The sequence below is a fragment of the Prionailurus bengalensis genome, chromosome C2, assembly GCF_016509475.1.
Source record: "Prionailurus bengalensis isolate Pbe53 chromosome C2, Fcat_Pben_1.1_paternal_pri, whole genome shotgun sequence".
NCBI classification, from domain to species: Eukaryota; Metazoa; Chordata; class Mammalia; order Carnivora; family Felidae; genus Prionailurus; species Prionailurus bengalensis.
The window spans coordinates 125,427,452-125,446,220 of NC_057350.1; the positions used below are offsets into that span (position 1 = coordinate 125,427,452).

The following is an 18,769-nucleotide window of genomic DNA, read 5'->3' on the forward strand; positions in this document are numbered from 1 at the left end:
ATTGTAATTTTGGGAAATGCACAAGAGCAAACCACCTGGTAGGTCACTAGAGACCACCTTTTGAGGAGCTCTAATTCCTTTCATACCAGGCAGTCAAGGCTGATGGTTGTATGCTGTGAAAAGGAGTCATGGCTGTTCCTTTTATTGGAAAGAAACAAGTATTATTATAAATTAATATTAGTCACTGGTTATTGAGTGCTTTTTGTCATGTGCTATGCAAGGTGCTTTTCTGTATGCACCATTTTATTTAATTCTTATTACACTAACGCTGCAAGGTGGAAATTGCTTATTCTTATTGATAAATTAGGAAACTGAAAGTCAGAGAAGTTAGGTAAGTTACCATGGTTGTACCAGCCAAGTTGTACAACAAAGCATGTGGATGAAACTAGATTATGAAAAGGACTTCTTAGTGTTTAAATAATAAAATCTCTGTGGGTCTAGTTCATTATTGATGAGCTATATGCTAGACTAAAGAGAATGATAAAATTCAAAGTTAAATACTTGATGACTCTTTCTTAACTATGAACAGTTACTCTGAACTCTGTTCAGAGTTAAGAAAAGTAACATTTATATACTGGATAATTTTATCTGAGATGATTCCTTTATTGAGTTTGAATGTATTTTGGAGTTTGTCTTTTAAGACATAAAGACAGTAATCTATTTTTTTGAGGGTGGGAAAACTTTAGTAACAATATTTTCTTTAAATTTGTACTGTTTTAGCTATGTTTTCCTCTTCAGGATAGGTAGTGTGATGGGAACTATTTGTGCATTGTAGATTATTTGTTGGGAAGTTTTAAAAGAGAAGAATTCCTTAAGACTGAAGTTTCGTCTGTGCCTGGGTTATCCACAGAAGTCACTTCTGTATGTAAAGTATGTGTTGTCATTTTATTTAAAAAAAAATGTTTTTTTTAACGTTTTATTTATTTTTGAGACAGGGAGAGACAGAGCATGAACAGGGGAGGGTCAGAGAGAGGGAGACACAGAATCTGAAACAGGCTCCAGGCTCCGAGCTGTCAGCACAGAGCCCGACGCGGGGCTCGAACTCACGGACTGCGAGATCATGACCTGAGCCGAAGTCGGCCGCTTAACCGACTGAGCCACCCAGGCGCCCCTGTGTTGTCATTTTAAATATTTGTTCTGCTTTCATGGACGTTGAAATAAATCTGGCTTATAAAATAAGCTTGTTTTACAGAGGCACACTATTTATAAATGTATTCTGTCTATATTAAGGTTAAGTAGTAAGAATATAAATCTGTGGTTTATTATATTCAGTTATTACTCTTATTATTTTTTAAATGTTTATTTTTGTGTGAGAGAGAGAGTGAGGGAGAGGGAGAGCATGAGCGGAGAAGGGGCAGAGAGAGAGGGGGACAGAGGATCCCAAGCGGGCTCTGTGCTGACAGCAGAGACCTTGGTGTGGGGCTCGAACTCAAAATCCGTGAGATCATGAACTGAGCCTGAGTCAGACGCTTAAGTGACCTAGGCGTCCCCAACTTAATTTAGTTTTTATTTAAGTAGGTTCCATGCCCAACATGGGAATCATACTCACCACCCTGAGCTTAAGAGTGGAATGCTCTACTGACTGAGCCAGCTTGGAGCTCCATCTTTGGAGATATCTTTTATGTAGACTTGTGATGATTCAGATAAAATAACCATCTTTAAAAAATGAAGTGCTACTCTCTTCAGATTTTTAGTGCTTAGTATAATGCATACTTTGCTGTAAACAAATCAGTTGAGGCTGATTTGTTGTTTTTGAACAATATGGATGTGAGGACTCAAGCCCACATGAATCAAGATCCCATCACTTAATGGTCTGTGATTGAAACCTGAAGGTTTGAGATCGTAAATGTAATACTCTTTAAAAGTGTTCTGCCCTTTTCAGTGTTAATGTACTTGTATGAACATTCACTTTTCTTCTAGCTCTATCATATAATAGGAAAGAAGTAAATACTAGGTAAATGCTATTGTATTTAGTTTTTAAAAATTCTTTTTCAAAGGGTACCTGGGTGGCTCCGTTGGTTGAGTATCTTGGTTATGGGTCAGGTCATGATCCCAGGGTCATGATCCATGTTGAGCATGGAGCCTGCTTAAGATATTCATTCTCTCTCTTTCTCTCTCTCGCTCTCGCTCTCGCTCTCTCTCGCTCTCTCTCCCACCCCCCTCCCCGCTTGAACTCTCTTTCTCTAAAATTAAAAAAAAAAAAAAAAAAAAAAATCTCTTTCAATTTCAGAGTTTCTTCCATGATTTTCCAGAGTAGGTTTTGGTTAAATCTGTTCAACTGTATAACAAGTTTATGTTTGTTTCTGCTAATCATTTGATTTAAAAAAGTAAAATCTGATGGCTCTGATGGCATATTGCTAGGGAAGCTGAGAACATTTAAGCCCTTTCCTCTCTTTCTGCCAGTGAACAATTGACAGGATATAGGTTTGTAATTATAGTCTAAGGGTTTAGTTGAGTTCATTGTCACTGCTAAAGTTCCTGTGTCCTCTGATAGCTTCCTGGAAGAGTTGTTTTCATAGTTGTTTCATACTTGTCCTCAGGGTTCAAACAGAAGAAGGATGGGAGACTGAGGATTCTGCTGGGCTAGGTAACCCTGTGAAGAACATTTTTTTTAAAGAGAAATAAGGGAGGAAAATTTTTAAAGTATGCTAATTGCTTGGGAAAAAAAAATCTGACTTTGGTCCCGGCTCTGTTTCTGTGTCATCCTTGATAATGAATTTCTCTGGGACTTAGTATTTATTTATTTATTTACTTATTTATTTAGTTAGTTAGTTAGCTTGTTTTCTTTAAAATGAGAAGGGTATGGGGCGCCTGGGTGGCGCAGTCGGTTAAGCGTCCGACTTCAGCCAGGTCACGATCTCGCGGTCCGTGAGTTCGAGCCCCGCGTCGGGCTCTGGGCTGATGGCTCAGAGTCTGGAGCCTGTTTCCGATTCTGTGTCTCCCTCTCTCTCTGCCCCTCCCCCGTTCATGCTCTGTCTCTCTCTGTCCCAAAAATAAATAAAACGTTGAAAAAAAAAATTTTTTTAAAAAAAAATAAAATGAGAAGGGTATGTAATTTTTTTTTTTTATTTATTTTGAGAGAGAGAGTGTGTGTGTGTGTGTGTGTGTGTGCACACACGAGTGGGTGGGGTGGAGGTGGGAGGGGAGAGAGAGAGAGAGAGAGAGAGAAAGGGAGAGAATCCCAAGTAGGTTCCCTGCACTGTCACCCTGAGCCTGACTCGGGGCCCAGACTTATGAACCGTGAAATCCTGACCTAAGCTCAAATCAAGAGAGGGAAGGACGCCTAATCAACTGACGCCCCCAGGTGCCCCGGGTCTGTAACTTTTAAGACCTCTGCCAACCTGAAACTCCTGGGTGAATTCTCAGGCTGAACTCTCGAGTGTGGTGCTCTCTGTGAAATCAGGTTGACTAAGGGAAATAGGAACCAGAATATATTTTGTGTTTAAATGTGTAGCAGTAATTTTTCTTCAGAATATCTCTACAAAAGATCACCTATCGGTTAGCACTTGATTTGTTACCTTGTTTGTTTAGCAACCATGCCACAGTTTTAGTCTGACAAAGGACATGCTGTTTCAGCAACAGCACAGTGTATTTTGTGAGTATGCCCCCTCTCTGAGTAGTACTGAAGAGCTGCAAGTTACTTAGGCCACTGCACCTGTAAGTTTGTTTACTAAGGGTCTAGAAAATTAAGAGCCAGTCGTACTGGCCTTACATTCTTCTGACTGGTTAAGGGGCTAGTTTTCTTTACTTGACCTTCTTTTACCCTTCAAGAATTAACCAAAGACAACATAGCCAAATACAAGAAACACCATTGTTTGCCAGTAGAAATGTATGATAAATTGGGTTCATTACTATTTTAAATACAAGAGTACAATTAGGTCTAGATAAAAACATTTCTAGGTAATTACTACTTTGATAAATAGTAGGAATTGTCCTAGAGCAGTGGTTCTCAAAAAGTGGACAGTGTGAACTCGCTCCTCTACAATGTTTTTGAAATTCATAAAGGAGTGATTTTGTTGATATAATGATTTGGGGGAAGTGCTCCTTACTGTTAGATAATAGATAATTAGGTGTCCCGCAATGCATAGGACCCTCTTTTACAACAAAAGTCTCAGATACAACACAATTTTTTAATTTTCTTCCAGATATTCATGCAGGTGAAAAGTGTATTTATTATTATCTGAGCCGAGATCTTAACTTTTTATTACACAAAAGCATAATACAAAATATTTTTTACATGACTTCAAAATATTGATTTTAAAAGATATAAATTTGGGAAATCTGTGGCCCCATTGAGTGGCATTTGTAGTATTTAATCATCAGTACAACACATTTGGACTAGTCTGCATTTGTGTTTGTCATATCCGTGGTGATTCTGTGCTTAGAGGCAAACCTGACTGCTTCATTAGGCAGTAAGTTTGGTCATGTGTAAATATTCACATACTGAGAGAAACTTTATTAATTTATTATCTTATTTATCCTTTATGTTATGGTTAGGACATTATATGGGTTTATTTTGAAATTAGGTATATATATATGTTATATTGTTGCTGATTTATAAAGTTTGTAAAATGTTTGTTTAAAACGAGTATGGAAAATGAGAGGATTGAAAACCATTCTTCTGGGGTGCCTGGGTGGTTCTGTGGGTTAAGCTTCTGACTCCTGATTTTGGCTCAAGTCATGATCTCATGGTTTCTGAGATTGAACCCCACACATTAGGCTCTGTGCTGACAGTGCAGAGACTGCTTGGGATTCTCTCTCTCTTTCTGCCCTGTTCCTTCTCTCCTCTCTCTCCTGTTCCTTCTCTCCTCTCTCTCTCAAAGTAAGTAAAAAGCATTAAAAAGAAAAAATTCTTCTAAGTAGTATTTAGCTTAAAATACTTGAAAACCTTGAGAATTGTTCTAATAAAGAGTGCTTTTATTAAAATTTTTTTTGTTTATTTTTGAGAGGGAGAGAGAGACAGTGTGAATGGGGGAGGAGCAGAGAGAGAGAGAGAGACCCAGAATCTGAAGCAGGCTCCAGGCTCCGAGCTGCCAGCACAGAGCCTGATGTGGGGCTCGAACTCACAGACTATGAGCTCATGACCCGAGCCAAAGTTAGACACTTAACTGACCAAGCCACCCAGGCGCCCCAGTGCTTTTATTAAAATAACACACAAGTACAACCTATATGTTATATACTGTATGTCTGTAATTATATACTATATGTCTACCTGAGTGGTCTGAGGTTTGTTTTGTTTTTTAATAGGCTCTATGCCCATCGTGGTGCAGCTTGAACTCACAACCTTGAGATCTAGTAAGTCACTTGTTCAGTGACTTGGCTGGCTCGGTTGGTAGACTGACTATGCAACTATTGTTTTTGGGGTTGTGAGTTCAAGTCCCACATTGGGCACAGAGCCTACTTTTAAAAAAAGAAAAAAGTGGGGTGCCTGGGAGGCTCAGTCGGTTGAGCCTCCGACTTCAGCTCAGGTCATAATCTCATAGTTCGTGAGTTTGAGCTCCACTTTGGGCTCTATGCTGACAGCGTAGAGCCCAGAGCCTGCTTTGAGTTGTCTCCCTCTCTTTCTGCCCTTCCCCTGCTCATGCTCTTTCTCTCTCTCTCTCTCAAAAATAAATAAACTTTTTAAAAAAAGAGGGACACCTGGGTGGCTCAGTCAGTTAAGCATTTGCCTTTGGCTTGGGTATGATCTCAGGGTTCGGTTCGTGAGTTCAAGTCCCACATGGGGCTCTCTGCTGTCGCCTCCAAGGCCACTTCCAATCCTCTGTTTCCCTCTCTCTCTCTGCCCCTCCCCAGCTCATGCTCCCTCTATCTCTCTAAATAAATAAACTTAAAAAAAGAGTCAGGCTCCCTTCTACCTGAGTGTTTATAAAGTTTGACAACAGTGTCAGCTATTAGTAAAATATTATTAATATGACACTGTTGCGGTAGAAAGTAGTATAACCTTGCAATATTATTTCCTTTGATAATTTACTCCTGGTTGAGAGTAACATTTCCAAGTCCCTATTTAAAAACAGTACTGCTTAACAAGCATCTTTATTATCTTGCTGAATCATTGGATTTTTTGAATTAGTTGACATTTTGAAAGTAAGGATTTTTCCCCTGAAACTGAAGATCAAGTAATTGATTTTGGAAACTGGTATGATGTTCCTTTAGTAAGCAAAGAGCTTGATTAACTTTAAAGCTAAATGATTAAACTTCCCTTTTGGTTGCATTTTGAGATGACATGAGAAAAATACTTTGCAGCTTATTTTGCTAGTTTAAAATTTTTAATTTATTTAAGTGTTTCTAAAGATTTCTATTGTGAAATACATCATAGATACAGAAAAATACAAAAACATAAAATGTGGAGTTTAGTGAATTTTTCTGAAGTGAAATTCTGTATTCTTTTTCCTTATATTGAAATTCATGGTTATCCTTTGACATTATGGGAGTTCTCCAGTCTGTGTAAATTTAATAGATGCCAATTTTATGGGAGTAGCAGTTACGTAAACAGTACAGTTCTGTAGTTTAAAATACATCATTTATGGAAGAAAATGCCTATACTGTTACTATTACACAGTGAGGGTGAAGTGCTTAGGTTATAGGTGAGATTTTCATGTTCCTTTTCATACGACAGGAACTTATGGATTGGAGACAAAGTGGTATTAGGCAAAGCTTGATTCATTGCATGTGATGATGCAGTAAGAATTCTGTATGTTTCTTAATATTTTTCTGCTTTACTCTTATAGAAAGATACATCTGCTATAAAATATAGACTGAGATTTTGTAAAGCCATAGGCAAATAGGCTTAACTGAGTTAAGTAGACTTATATGAGTTCAATCCTTTCAGTTTTTTAATTTTAATGAGTTCTAAGAGACCTATATGTGTATGGCATTTTATCTGTATATTGGTAAATATTACCCTGACTTCATGTAAAGATGTCACCTTTGTGTGCTTTTTATGGATTTAGACTGTTCACTGAAAGACTACATTGAAGGCCATGTAAATTTTTCCTGTTAAGCATGATTTAAATCACATTTTCAATTTTCCAGTATATTTGTTCTACTAAGTGACTTCCATAGAATTTGTTTCTCTCATTCATTAATTCATTTACTCATATGTAAATATTTACTGAGACATAATGTGTTTCAAAACTGCACATAAAGAGCTGGAAATAATAGGACGTTGGGAGCTATTTGTAAGTAGTGAGCTTCAATGTAGTATGCTCCTGATTTGACATAGATCTGCCCTATGCTTGGGTGCACAGAGGAGTATTAGGGAAGGATTCCAAGAGTCTAGAAGAGTAAGAGTTGATCAGGAGGTTATGCAGATGAGGACATTTTAGGGAGAGGGAATGATACATTTAAGGTAGGAGGCAGAAGAGAGTATGGGATATGCTGGCAAGTATCAGTGGTTCATCATGGCGAGGTTAAGGACAGAATGTGTGAGAACAACAATGAGAAAGGAAGGAAGGTAGGAGTCTATGAATTCATTCCTGTAGTTCATATTAGTTATAACTACTTCATCAAGAAATTCTTGGGGCGCCTGGGTGGCGCAGTCGGTTAAGCGTCCGACTTCAGCCAGGTCACGATCTCGCAGTCCGTGAGTTCGAGCCCCGCGTCGGGCTCTGGGCTGATGGCTCAGAGCCTGGAGCCTGTTTCCGATTCTGTGTCTCCCTCTCTCTCTGCCCCTCGCCCGTTCATGCTCTGTCTCTCTCTGTCCCAAAAATAAATAAACGTTGAAAAAAAAAAATTTAAAGAAATTCTTAAATCTACCGTAGTGCATTTTCCTCCAGTGCCCCAGAAATTCAGAATTTTATATCTGGAGAGTTAATGCTGTAGGGTGGTAAGGTGCAGTCTCTTTGAAAAGAATGCTATTCTGGGTTTCAGGCCTTAGGAAACCTCAGCGTTTCCAGCTGTCTGGTAAGGGTGAGATCTTAGAGGTTCTGTTTTTATAGTTTCATGCTCCTTTATTCCTATTGTTACACATTAGGTGATTTGGTTTCAGTTATGAGAGTCTTGGCCAAAAATCCATGCTGAAGAGTAGGGGTGTGTAAGGTTTATTATTATTGTAATTGTGTGACAGATGGCTGATGTTTCATAAACGTTTCTCAATTTTAAATGCTAACTTTTGTTTTTTCCTCTCTCACCTTTTTTTTTTTTTTTTTAAACTCCTGATTCGTTTGTCGTAAATGCTGTGACTTGGTGTTCAGGAGTTGGCTTTTCCCCATGTTTGCATCATGGTAGATGAATATAGGCAAAGCATGGTCTTTATAATTTGGGGTAGCATGTTTTCTTGAACACCTGATATTTGCAAGGTTGAAAAGCTCCTCAACTAGAGACAGTCTCCACAGGCTGTTTTGCAGTGATATACCTAAAGCAATTCCAGGACCAGTAACTGTTAATGACACCTGTAGTAACTTCGTGTAGTTTTGTTCATGTTTATAAAAATATCAGTTTAGGGTGCCTAAGTATGATGACTTCTCCATACACTGTGGTCAGAGATGTACTTTCAAAAGCACTGGGGCAAGCCCTCAAGGAGCTTATAGTTAACATAATGTGGTTTATTATGGTTAAATGTCTCAGACTTTTTTTTTCTGGTTTTTAATAGTTATTATGTAGAGGGTGGTGTGAGGCTCACCCTGCAGTTAGACTCAAGTTCAGATCCCAGGACTGCCACTTGGTAGCCATGGGATCTCAACCTCTTTAAGTTCCTCAAGGAGTAGTAATATTACCATAGGGTGGTAGTAAGAGTAAAATATAGAAATGCACATAACTTGCTGGAATGCTGGCACAGAGTAAGTACTCACCTTCAGCTATTTTATTTTATGGTTTATTTATTTATTTATTTTGAGAGATAGAGAGCATGCGATCAGGGACAGAAAGAGAGAGGACGGAAAGAATCGCAAGCAGGCTCCACGTTGTCAGCATGAGCCTGATGCAGGGCTTGATATAGTGAAATTGTGAGATCATGACCTGAGCCGGAGTCAAGAGTCAGGCACTTTACTGAGCTACTCAGGCGTCCCTAAACATTTTTTTTTAGATTTTATTATCCTGTGAGCTTTTTTTTTCTTTTTAATTGTAGGAGTAGATATAATAATGTTTTGTCTTAAAGAATTACTAAATGGCTACTATGTGCTAATCACTTTTGGGGAAACAAAAGTTGAAAATATATAATTGACAGTTCAAAAGAACTTAGGGCTTTTGAATAAAAATAAAAAATAGTAATTAGCAGCAAACATTTATATTGGACTTACTAGGTTCCAGGTGTTCTTTCTTCAGTTTTTATAACTATGCTATAAGGTAGTTACTGTTGATTTCACCATTTCACAGATGAGAGAGCTTAAGCAGGGGGAAGATAGGGGTGACTGGGTGGATCAGTCTGTTGAGCTTCCTACTCTTAATTTTGGTTCAGGTCACAATCTCACGGTTCATGAGTTTGAGCCCCTCTTCAGGTACCATGCTGTCAGCGCTTATTGGGGTTCTCTGTCTCCCTTTGTCTCTGCCCCCTCTCCTGCTTGCATTCTCTCTCTCTCTCTCTCTCTCTCTCTCTCTCTCTCCCTCTGAAAATAAATAAATAAAAAGTTAAATAGTAGGGAGAAGGTGTGTATTTGCCAAGATCTTTCAGCCAGTGAGGGATGGAACCATCTCTCACAATGAAGCTGTTGGACTGCTCTGCCCACAGAAACAAGACTGGCACATCAGAAAGGCTCAGGGCCTGCACGAGTGTCAGTGTGATGGGTTCAGTCTATGAGCTGTAACAGTTAGCAGGGAGAAATTAGTAAAGGCTAGATGTTCAGGGAGGGAAGAGAGCTGTCATTTACTAGAATCTACTGTGTCTGGCTATAACACATTAGCTGCTTCAGTCTTCATGGTGATCCCAGGAGGCACATTTTATTATTTTCCCTTTTTTTAGTTATTGGACGCTCAGAAGTTTAAGTGACTTACTAAAATTCACATAGCTGCTAAGTGGTATAGATGGGATTTAATAAGACCTTTTTTTTTTTTTTTTAATTTTTTTTTTTTTAACATTTATTTATTTTTGAGACAGAGAGAGACAGAGCATGAACGGGGGGAGGGCCAGAGAGAGAGGGAGACACAGAATCTGAAGCAGGCTCCAGGCTCTGAGCTGTCAGCACAGAGCCTGATGCGGGGCTCGAACTCACGGACCGTGAGATCGTGACCTGAGCGAAGTCGGACGCTCAACCGACTGAGCCACCCAGGCGCCCCCCTTTTTTTCTTTTTAAAGTAAGCTCTGTACCCAGTGTGGGGCTTGAACTCATGACCTTGAGATTAAAAGTCACATACTCTGCTTACTGACTGAGCCAGCTAGATGCCCTAACAAAATCTTTCTGTTATTAAAAATTGCAAGTATACACAAAAAGAGAGGAGTAATGTAATGTACTTATCACCCAGCTTCAATAAGTATCAACATTTTGCTTTCTTGTTTAATCTGTTCTCAGTTAAAAAAAAAAGCTTTATTGAAGTATAATTGCCATAAACTGCAGGTATTTAAAGTGTACAGTTGGATACATTTTGATATATGTACATACCCTTGAATCATCACCAAAGTCAAGGCAATGAACAACACATCCATCACTCCCAAGAGTTTCCTTATGTCCCTTTATAATCTCTCTTCCTATTTCTCCCACCCACCCTTCCTCCTCGTCACTATAGACTGGTTTACATTTTCTAGAGTTTTATGTAAGTGGAATTATATAGCATGTACTCTTATTGTCAGGCTTTTTGCACTCAGCATAATTATGTTGAGATTCATTTGTATTGTTGAATGTTTCAGTAATGCTCCCCCCTTTCCGCTGTATAGTATTCCACTGCATGAATATCACAGTTTTTTATATCCATTTACCTGTTGATGGACATTTGAATCATTTCTAGTTTTTTGCCAATATAAATAAGGCCGCTATGAATAATTGTGTACAAGTTTTCGTGTGTTTATATGCCTTCATTTCTTTTTGCATAGCTTTAGAAGTAGGATGACTGGGTCATATGGTAGGTATATGTTGAGAAACTGCCAAACTGTTTTCCAAAGTAGTCATACTATCTAACATTCCCACCAGCAGTTTATGAGAGTTAGAACTCTCCTTTGTATCCTTGCCAACACTTGGTGTGATTGGGGTTTTTATTTTTACCTATTTATTTGTTTGTTTGTTTGTTTTTTATTTTAGCCCTTGTATTAGGTATGTGGTAGTGTCACATTCTGGTTTTAATTTGTATTGACAAATAATATTGAACCCTTTTGCCCTCCATACATATTTTTCTCTTTTAAAGTAAGCTTCTATGCCCAAAGTAGGGCTTGGACTCATAACCCTGAAATCAAGAGTTGCATGCTCTTCTGGCTGAGCCAGCCAGGCAGCCCTACCATCCATACATATTTGATGAAGTGTCTGTTCACATCTTTTGCCAATTAAAAAATCTGAGTTTTATTTTCTTATTATTGTATGTTGAGAGTTCTTTATGTTTTCAGGATATAATCCTTCATTGACATGAAAACATTTTTTCCTACTCTGGGGCTTGCCTTTTTGTGTTGTAGACAGTATCTGGGTAACGGCAGAAGTTTTGAGTTTTGATGATGCTTGATAGCTTTTTATTTTATGAATTGTGCTTATAGTATTATATCTAAGAAGTATGCAAAATCCAAGGTAAAGATTTTCTCCTATATTTTTTCTTTTTTTTTTTTTTTAATTTAACGTTTATTTTTGAGAGACCAGAGACAGAGTGCAAGTGGGGGAGGGGCAGGGGGAGAGGGAGACACAGAATCCAAAGCAGGCTCCAGGCTCCTAGCTGTCAGCACAGAGCCCGGTGAGGGGCTTGTACTCACAAACTGCAAGATGGTGACCTGAGCTGAAGTTAGATGCTTAACTGAGCTACCCAGGCGCCCCTCTCCTATATTTTCTTCTAGAAGTTTTAAAGTTTTGAGTTTACATTTAGGCCTATGATCCATTTTGAGCTAATTTTTACTTTTGGTAAGAGATAAGAATGAAGATTCACTTTCTTAGTATATGGATATCTGGATTTCAGCACTATTTGTTGAACAGACTGTCCTTTTTCTCATTGACTTACCTTCACACCTCTGTTGAAATCAGCTGTCCATTCACTTTTTTAAAAAATGAAATTTAAAGCAGATGCCAAACATAATGTCATTTTACCCTTGCATATACTTTGTTATGCATCTCTATCTGGCTCATTATCAGACTGATTATTAGAAACATAATCACCGTGCCATTATTACTATTTTTTGAGGTGAGGGATTTTTTTTTTTTTTAAGATTCCATTTTTAAGTAATCTCTGTGTCCAGTGTGGGGCTTGAACTCACAACCCCAAGATTAGGAGTCACATGCTCCACTGACTCAGCCAGCCAGGTGCCTTACCAACATGTCATTATTACACCTCGCAAAAGTAACAGTATTTCTTTAAAATATAATCTAATATTTAATTCATATTTAAATTTCCCAGTTTGTTTCAGAGATAGGTTTTTATAGATGATTTGGTGAAATTAGTGTTTGATTTGGCTGTCTCATAAATGTTTTTTTATTCTTTAGCAGTCCTTGCACCATTCTCTTTCCTTTTTTTTTTTGTTATTGATTAGCTTGTTTTGTTATTTTTTATTGCTTATATTATTGGTGATTCATTCTGTACTTGACTGATGCTTCCTTGAAGTCTTTAACTCCTTTCTCTATTTCCCCTATTTCTTGTAAACTGGTAAATAGATCAGATCTAGAGACTTGATTAAATTCAGGTTCAGTTTTTTTGTTAAAATTTTTTTTAATGTTTATCCATTTTTGAGAGACAGAGAGAGAGAGAGCACGTGCAGGGAGTGGCAGAGAGAGAGGGAGACACAGAATCCGAAGCAGGCTCTAGGCTCCAAGCTGTCAGCACAAACCGTGAGATCATGACCTGAGCCGAAGTCAGAAGCTCATCTGACTGAGCCACTGGGGCACCTCTGTTTTTTGTTTTTTTTAAATCAAGTATATCCTATGGGTAGTGGTTAATCCTGTTCCATTCAAGAGGAGACCTATGTCTGGATTATTCTTAGGATTTAGATGGTGTCGACCTGATATGTTCATTGTAAATTTCCTCATCATCCTTTCACTTTAGTTTGTAAATTTGTTTTAGTATCCATTAATTATGCATTATTGCCTCAGTTTGTTGTTTGATTAGAAGTTGCAAGGTGGTGTTTTTCTAATTCTATCATTCTTTTTGTGTTTATGAGCTAAAGTTGTAATAGTTAAGAAAAAAAAAATTACCCTCATCAATTATTTGGTTACCCTGACATAATTTAGCACAAGCTGGTTAAGTATTTATTTCCCCACTATTTTATTTTATTAATTTCTTTTTTAATTTTTATTTATTTTTGAGAGAGACAGAGTGCGAGCAAGCGTGCTAGCTGGGGAGGGGCAGAGAGAGAGTAGACACAGAATCTGAAGCAGGCTTCAGGCTCTGAGCTGTCAGCACAGAGCCTGACCCGGGACTTGAACTCAAAAACTGTGAGATCTTGACCTGAGCTGAAGTCGGCCACTTAAACAACTGAGCCACCCAGGTGCACTCAGGTTCTTTATCAGTTTTCAGAATAGTGTGAGTTGGTCTTAGCACTCTCTGGTGGTGATCAGTGAAGCATTTGTTTCTTCTTATTAAGTCACCCATTTATATATATTTGATGTGTTTCAACTCATGGATGTCATGATTGCTTTTGATGCTGAAAAATGGCTTTGAGTTAGCAATTGTCTCTTTTGGTATAACAATTTCATTCTTTGAATAAATGGGATTTGAATGTTGGTTTAATTAACTTCAGTGCCATGTTCTTCCCACTGTTATTGTTGTGCTTCCTTGCAGGAAGCCCTCAAGGAAGTCCTCAAGGTGCAGTTGAGGGGTGCATTTATTGGAATAGGGGCTTGATTCCAGGAGTGTCAACATTTGTATGAACGTAGTTCTAACAGCAGGAGGGCAGAAGATACTTGTGGTACAAAGGCCTGGGCTGTTCATTAGTAGGACAAGTATGACAAGTAAAGAAAAATAGGCTAGAGACATAGCACAAAGGACCTTGCCAGCTGGGTTAAGGGACTTGGTCTTTTTAATACTTAGGTGGTGGGTCATGACAAGTTCATGACATTTTCTTACATGAGGTTGATAGAAAAGTATTTTTGAAAGAAGGCCCTCTTGATTGCTATTTTCATTGAAGTTTGCAGAGAAGAACTCAGCCAAAGAAGCCAATATTATCTAAGTAAAACCTGGCAAGAATCACTTGTTGAATGGTTCTTAACTTAATTTCTTAGAAACCTGTAATCTTTAAACCTTTCATTTTTCACATGTGATATGTTGAATTTATGTTGAGTCAGTATGGTGTGTGTGTATATAATGTATGTTGTGATAACTGAAAGTGTTTTTAAATAATTTATTTCTGGTGGCTTACTCTTTAATTGACCTCCTGTTATGTAATTTGCTATATTGAAATCCAAAGAGTAATTATGGATTAGTGGGCTTTATCATATTTTAACATAAGATTTGGCTAATTTTCTGTTTCACTACATTTTACTTAATAATTTCTAGGGCCTCATGGTTATGAATGTGCTTCAATTTCATAATGCCTCCTGCTATGGCAGACATCCTTGACATCTGGGCAGTGGATTCACAGTTAGCATCTGATGGCTCCATACCTGTGGATTTCCTTTTGCCCACTGGGATTTATATTCAGTTGGAGGTTCCTCGGGAAGCTACCATTTCCTATATTAAACAGGTATGTTAATAGGTAAAATTTTTATCAGTGTAGCTTACTTACTATATTATAGGAAATGTTACTTGTGTAAATCATATGGTCAGTTTGAGAGAAGATTAAGCTTTGGGTCACTACATATTAAAGATTTTGATATTTGCCTTGTATTTTGTGGACATATAAAACAGTCATTCTTACTGTCACTTTTAATCCATATGTGATACCTGATTTAAGAAAAATCAACTTACGTTGATTTTAAATGTTAGTTTAAAACGTTTGAACATTAGTTTGAAACGTTAGTTTTAAACGCTCATTCAGGTTATTAAAAGGAATTTGACATTGTTGAAGAAAGTTTTGTGTTAAAATCTTTTTAACTCTCTTCCTTCCTCTTCCCTCCGTACCCCACTACTTTTCATGGTGACTATGGGGAGGAAAAAGTTTTCCCTCACTAGTGAATGGCGTGTCCTCCTTTGGAAGCAAAGTCTTTTTTTTTTTTTTTTTTTTTTTAAAACGTTTATTTGTTTTTGAGAGAGAGACAGAGTGCAAGCAGGGGAGGAACAGAGAGAGAGGGAGACACAGAATCTGAAACAAGCTCCAGCACAAAGCCCTAATGCGGGCCTCAAACTCACCAACTGCAGAGATTGCGGCCTGAGCCGAAGTCGGACATTTAACTGACTGAGCCACCCAGGCGCCACCCCCACCTTTTTAAGTTTTTATTTAAATTGCAGGTGGTTAACATACAGTATATGTTAGGTAGTTTCAGGTGTGCAATATGGTGATTCAACACATATACAACACCCTGTGCTCCTCACAATAAGTGCACTCCTTAAGCCCCATCACCTGTTTCACCCATCCCCCCACCACCTCCCTTCTAGTGAGCCTCAGTTTGGAAGCAAATTCTTTTACATAACAAGGGTTGCTTGTTTTGTTGGATTATTTTTTGAAGTGAATTGATGAATGCTATTGATTTGTGAAGACTACGAAATGTAAATGAAATTATTTTCTAAACTTTCTCTTTAATGTTTTCCAAATAGCTGAACCCAATATGAAAATCAGGGGTTATATTTTTAAGAAAAAGTTTTTATGACATATGTTTATGTTTTTATTTTTTTTTTTAAGTTTATTTATTTTGAGAGAGAGGGAGAGTATATGAATCCCAAGTAGGCTCTGAAATGCCAGCACAGAGTCTGACTTGGGACTCAATCTCATGAAGTGAGATCTTGACCTGAGCTGAAATGAAAAATCAGATGCTTAACTGAGCCACCCGGGACCCCTACCTAGCATAATATTTTAAAGTTCATCCATATATAATAATGAATCGAAATTTCATTCCTTTCTAAGACTTAGTAATGTTCCATTGTATGGATATACCACTTTTTTATCTGTTCATCTTTTGATGGGCATTTTGGTTGTTTATCTTTTAGCTATTGTGAATAATGCTACTATGTACATTGGTATACATATCTTTTTGAGTCTCTGCTTTCATTTTTGTGGGGTATATGTCTGGAAGTGGAATTTTTGTATCATATGGTAATTCTTTTTTAACTTGAAAAAAATTTTTTAATGTTTATTTATATTTGAGAGAGAGAGAGAGAGAGACAGAGCGCAAGCAGGGGAGGGGCAGAGAGAGATGGACACAGAATCTGAAGCAGAATCCAGGCTCTGAGCTGTTAGCACTGAGCCTGACGTGGGGCTCAAACCCATGAGCCATGAGATCATGACCTGAGTTGAAGTTGGACACTTAACGAACCAAGCCACCCAGGCGCCCCTGTTTTAACTTTGTAAAGAACTGCCAAAGAGCTTTCTACAGCAGTGATACCATTTTTCATCCCCACTAGCAGTACACAAATGTTCTGGTTTCTCCACATTCTCGCCAACAGTTGTAATTTTTGTTTTTGTTTTTTTAATTTTTAATTTTTTATGTTTAGTTTTGAGAGAGAGAGAGAGAGAATACGAGCAGGGGAGGGTCAGAGAGAGAGAAGGAGACACAAAATCTGAAGCAGGCTCAAGGCTCTGAGCTGTTAGCATAGAGTCCAACATGGGGCTTGAACTCATGAATTGTGAGATCATGACTTGAGCCAAAGTGGGACGCTTAAACCAACTGAGCCAGCCTGGTGCCCCTATTTTTTTTTTTTTAATGTTTATTTGTTTTTGAGTGAGAGAGACAGAATGCAAGCAGGGGAGGGGCAGAGAGCCAGGGAAACACAGAATCTGAAGCAGGCTCCTGGCTCTGAGCTGTCAGCACAGAGCCTCACGTGGGGCTCTAACTCATGAATCACATGATCATGACCTGAGCCGAAGTTGGATGCTTAACTGACTTGAGCCATCCAGGTGCCCCTGTTTGTTTTTGATAATAACCATTTTTATGTCTGTGAAGTGGTATCTTATTGCAGCTTTTCTTTGCATTTACCTCATGACTAATGATGTCAAGCATCTTTTCTTCTTCTTAATGGCCATTTGTAGAATTGTCTATTCAAGACTATTGCACATTTTTTCACTTGTCTTTTTTTTGTTACTGAGCCGTAAGGGTTCTTCAATTATCCTGAATATTAATCGCTTATCAAATATATAATTTGCAAACATCTTCTCCCATTCTTTGGTTTGCCTTTTCACTATCACATTAGTGTCTATTCATATATGAATTTTGTAAAATTTTGATGAAAATCCAGTTTCCCTATTTTTTCTTCTGTTGTCCATCACTCCTTTTTCATATATAAAACTGAATCTGAGAATTAGCTATGAGTTTTATCCCCAGTTTGTTATTTTCAGCTTTTGGCTTTTGTACTGGCTGCAGTTAAAATTTATCATCCACCTTGTCATTTATATAGTGATCTTTTACATGATCTCATCCAGGAGACTTGGGGGAAGTGATATGAGATTCTGCTTATTTATACTGATAGAGCAATGCTAATTAATGAAGATAACCCTGATGAATAGAAAATAATGCAGGAAAAATAATACAAATTTTGTATGGGAGTGATGATACATACGTTAAAATTTTTTCTATTTTCTGATTAGATGTTATTTATATTCATAAGAATGTTAAATATGGATGTCTTCATTGATTCTTAGCCTTCAGAGATATTCACTTAAAAAAATTTGAAGTATAGTGGTACCTGGGTGGCTCAGTCGGTTAAGCATCTGATTTCAGCTCAGGTCATGATCTCATGGTTTGTGAGTGTGAGCCCCACATCAGGCTCTGTGCTGACAGCTCAGAGCCTGGAGCCTGCTTCAGATTCTGTGTCTCCTTCTCTCTCTGCCCCTCCCTTGCTCATGCTCTGTCTCTCTCTCAAAAATAAACATTAAAAAAATTAAAAAAAATTGAAGTCTAGTTGACATATTATATTACTTTTAAGTGTACAACCTAGTGATTCAATAGTTAAGTACATTTTGAAATGCTCACCATGATAAGTGTAGTTACCTTCTGTCACCATACAAAGTTATTGCAATTTTACTATGTTTTTTCTTCTGTGCTTTTCATCTCGTTGGGTTACTTATTTTATAAATGGTATTTTTGTACCTTGTATTCCCCTTCACCTATTTCACCTGTCCCTTCTGCTCCTCCCCTTTGACAGCCACCAGTTTGCTGTATGTATTTATGAGCCTCCTGTTTTTGTTTTTTAGATTCTATGTATATATGAAATCATACGGTATTTATCTTTCTCTGACTTACTTCACTTAGCATAAGACTAGGTTTTTTTTTTTTGATGTACTTATAAATGGCATTGTTTTTAAATTTCTCTGCAAGTGTACAGAAACAACAGGTTTCTGTATATTAATTTTGTATTCTGCAACTTTATGGAATTCATTTATTATTTCTAATCGTTTTTTGTGGAATCTTTAGAGTTTTCTATATGTAGTATCATGTCTTCTATAAATAGTGACAACTTCACTTCTTCGTTAACAATTTGAATGTTTTTTCTTTATGTCTGATTGCTGTGACTGGGACTTGTAGTATGGTGTGTTGAGTTAAGGTGGTGAGAGTAGATATTTTTATGTTGTTTCTGATCTTAGAGGAAAAGCTGTCAGCTTTTCACAAGTAAGTATGATGTTAGCCATGGG

General features: G+C 37.7%; 1 protein-coding gene across 1 annotated transcript in view; it reads left to right on the forward strand.

Moving 5' to 3' along the window:
* The window catches only part of PIK3CB (phosphatidylinositol-4,5-bisphosphate 3-kinase catalytic subunit beta), a 189,748-nt gene that overhangs the window by 65,548 nt on the left and 105,431 nt on the right, over window positions 1-18,769 (forward strand). Inside the window, 1 exon segment of the mRNA XM_043595281.1 lies at window positions 14,545-14,731. Coding sequence (XP_043451216.1) covers window positions 14,561-14,731 — 171 coding nt within the window. The 5' untranslated portion in view covers window positions 14,545-14,560.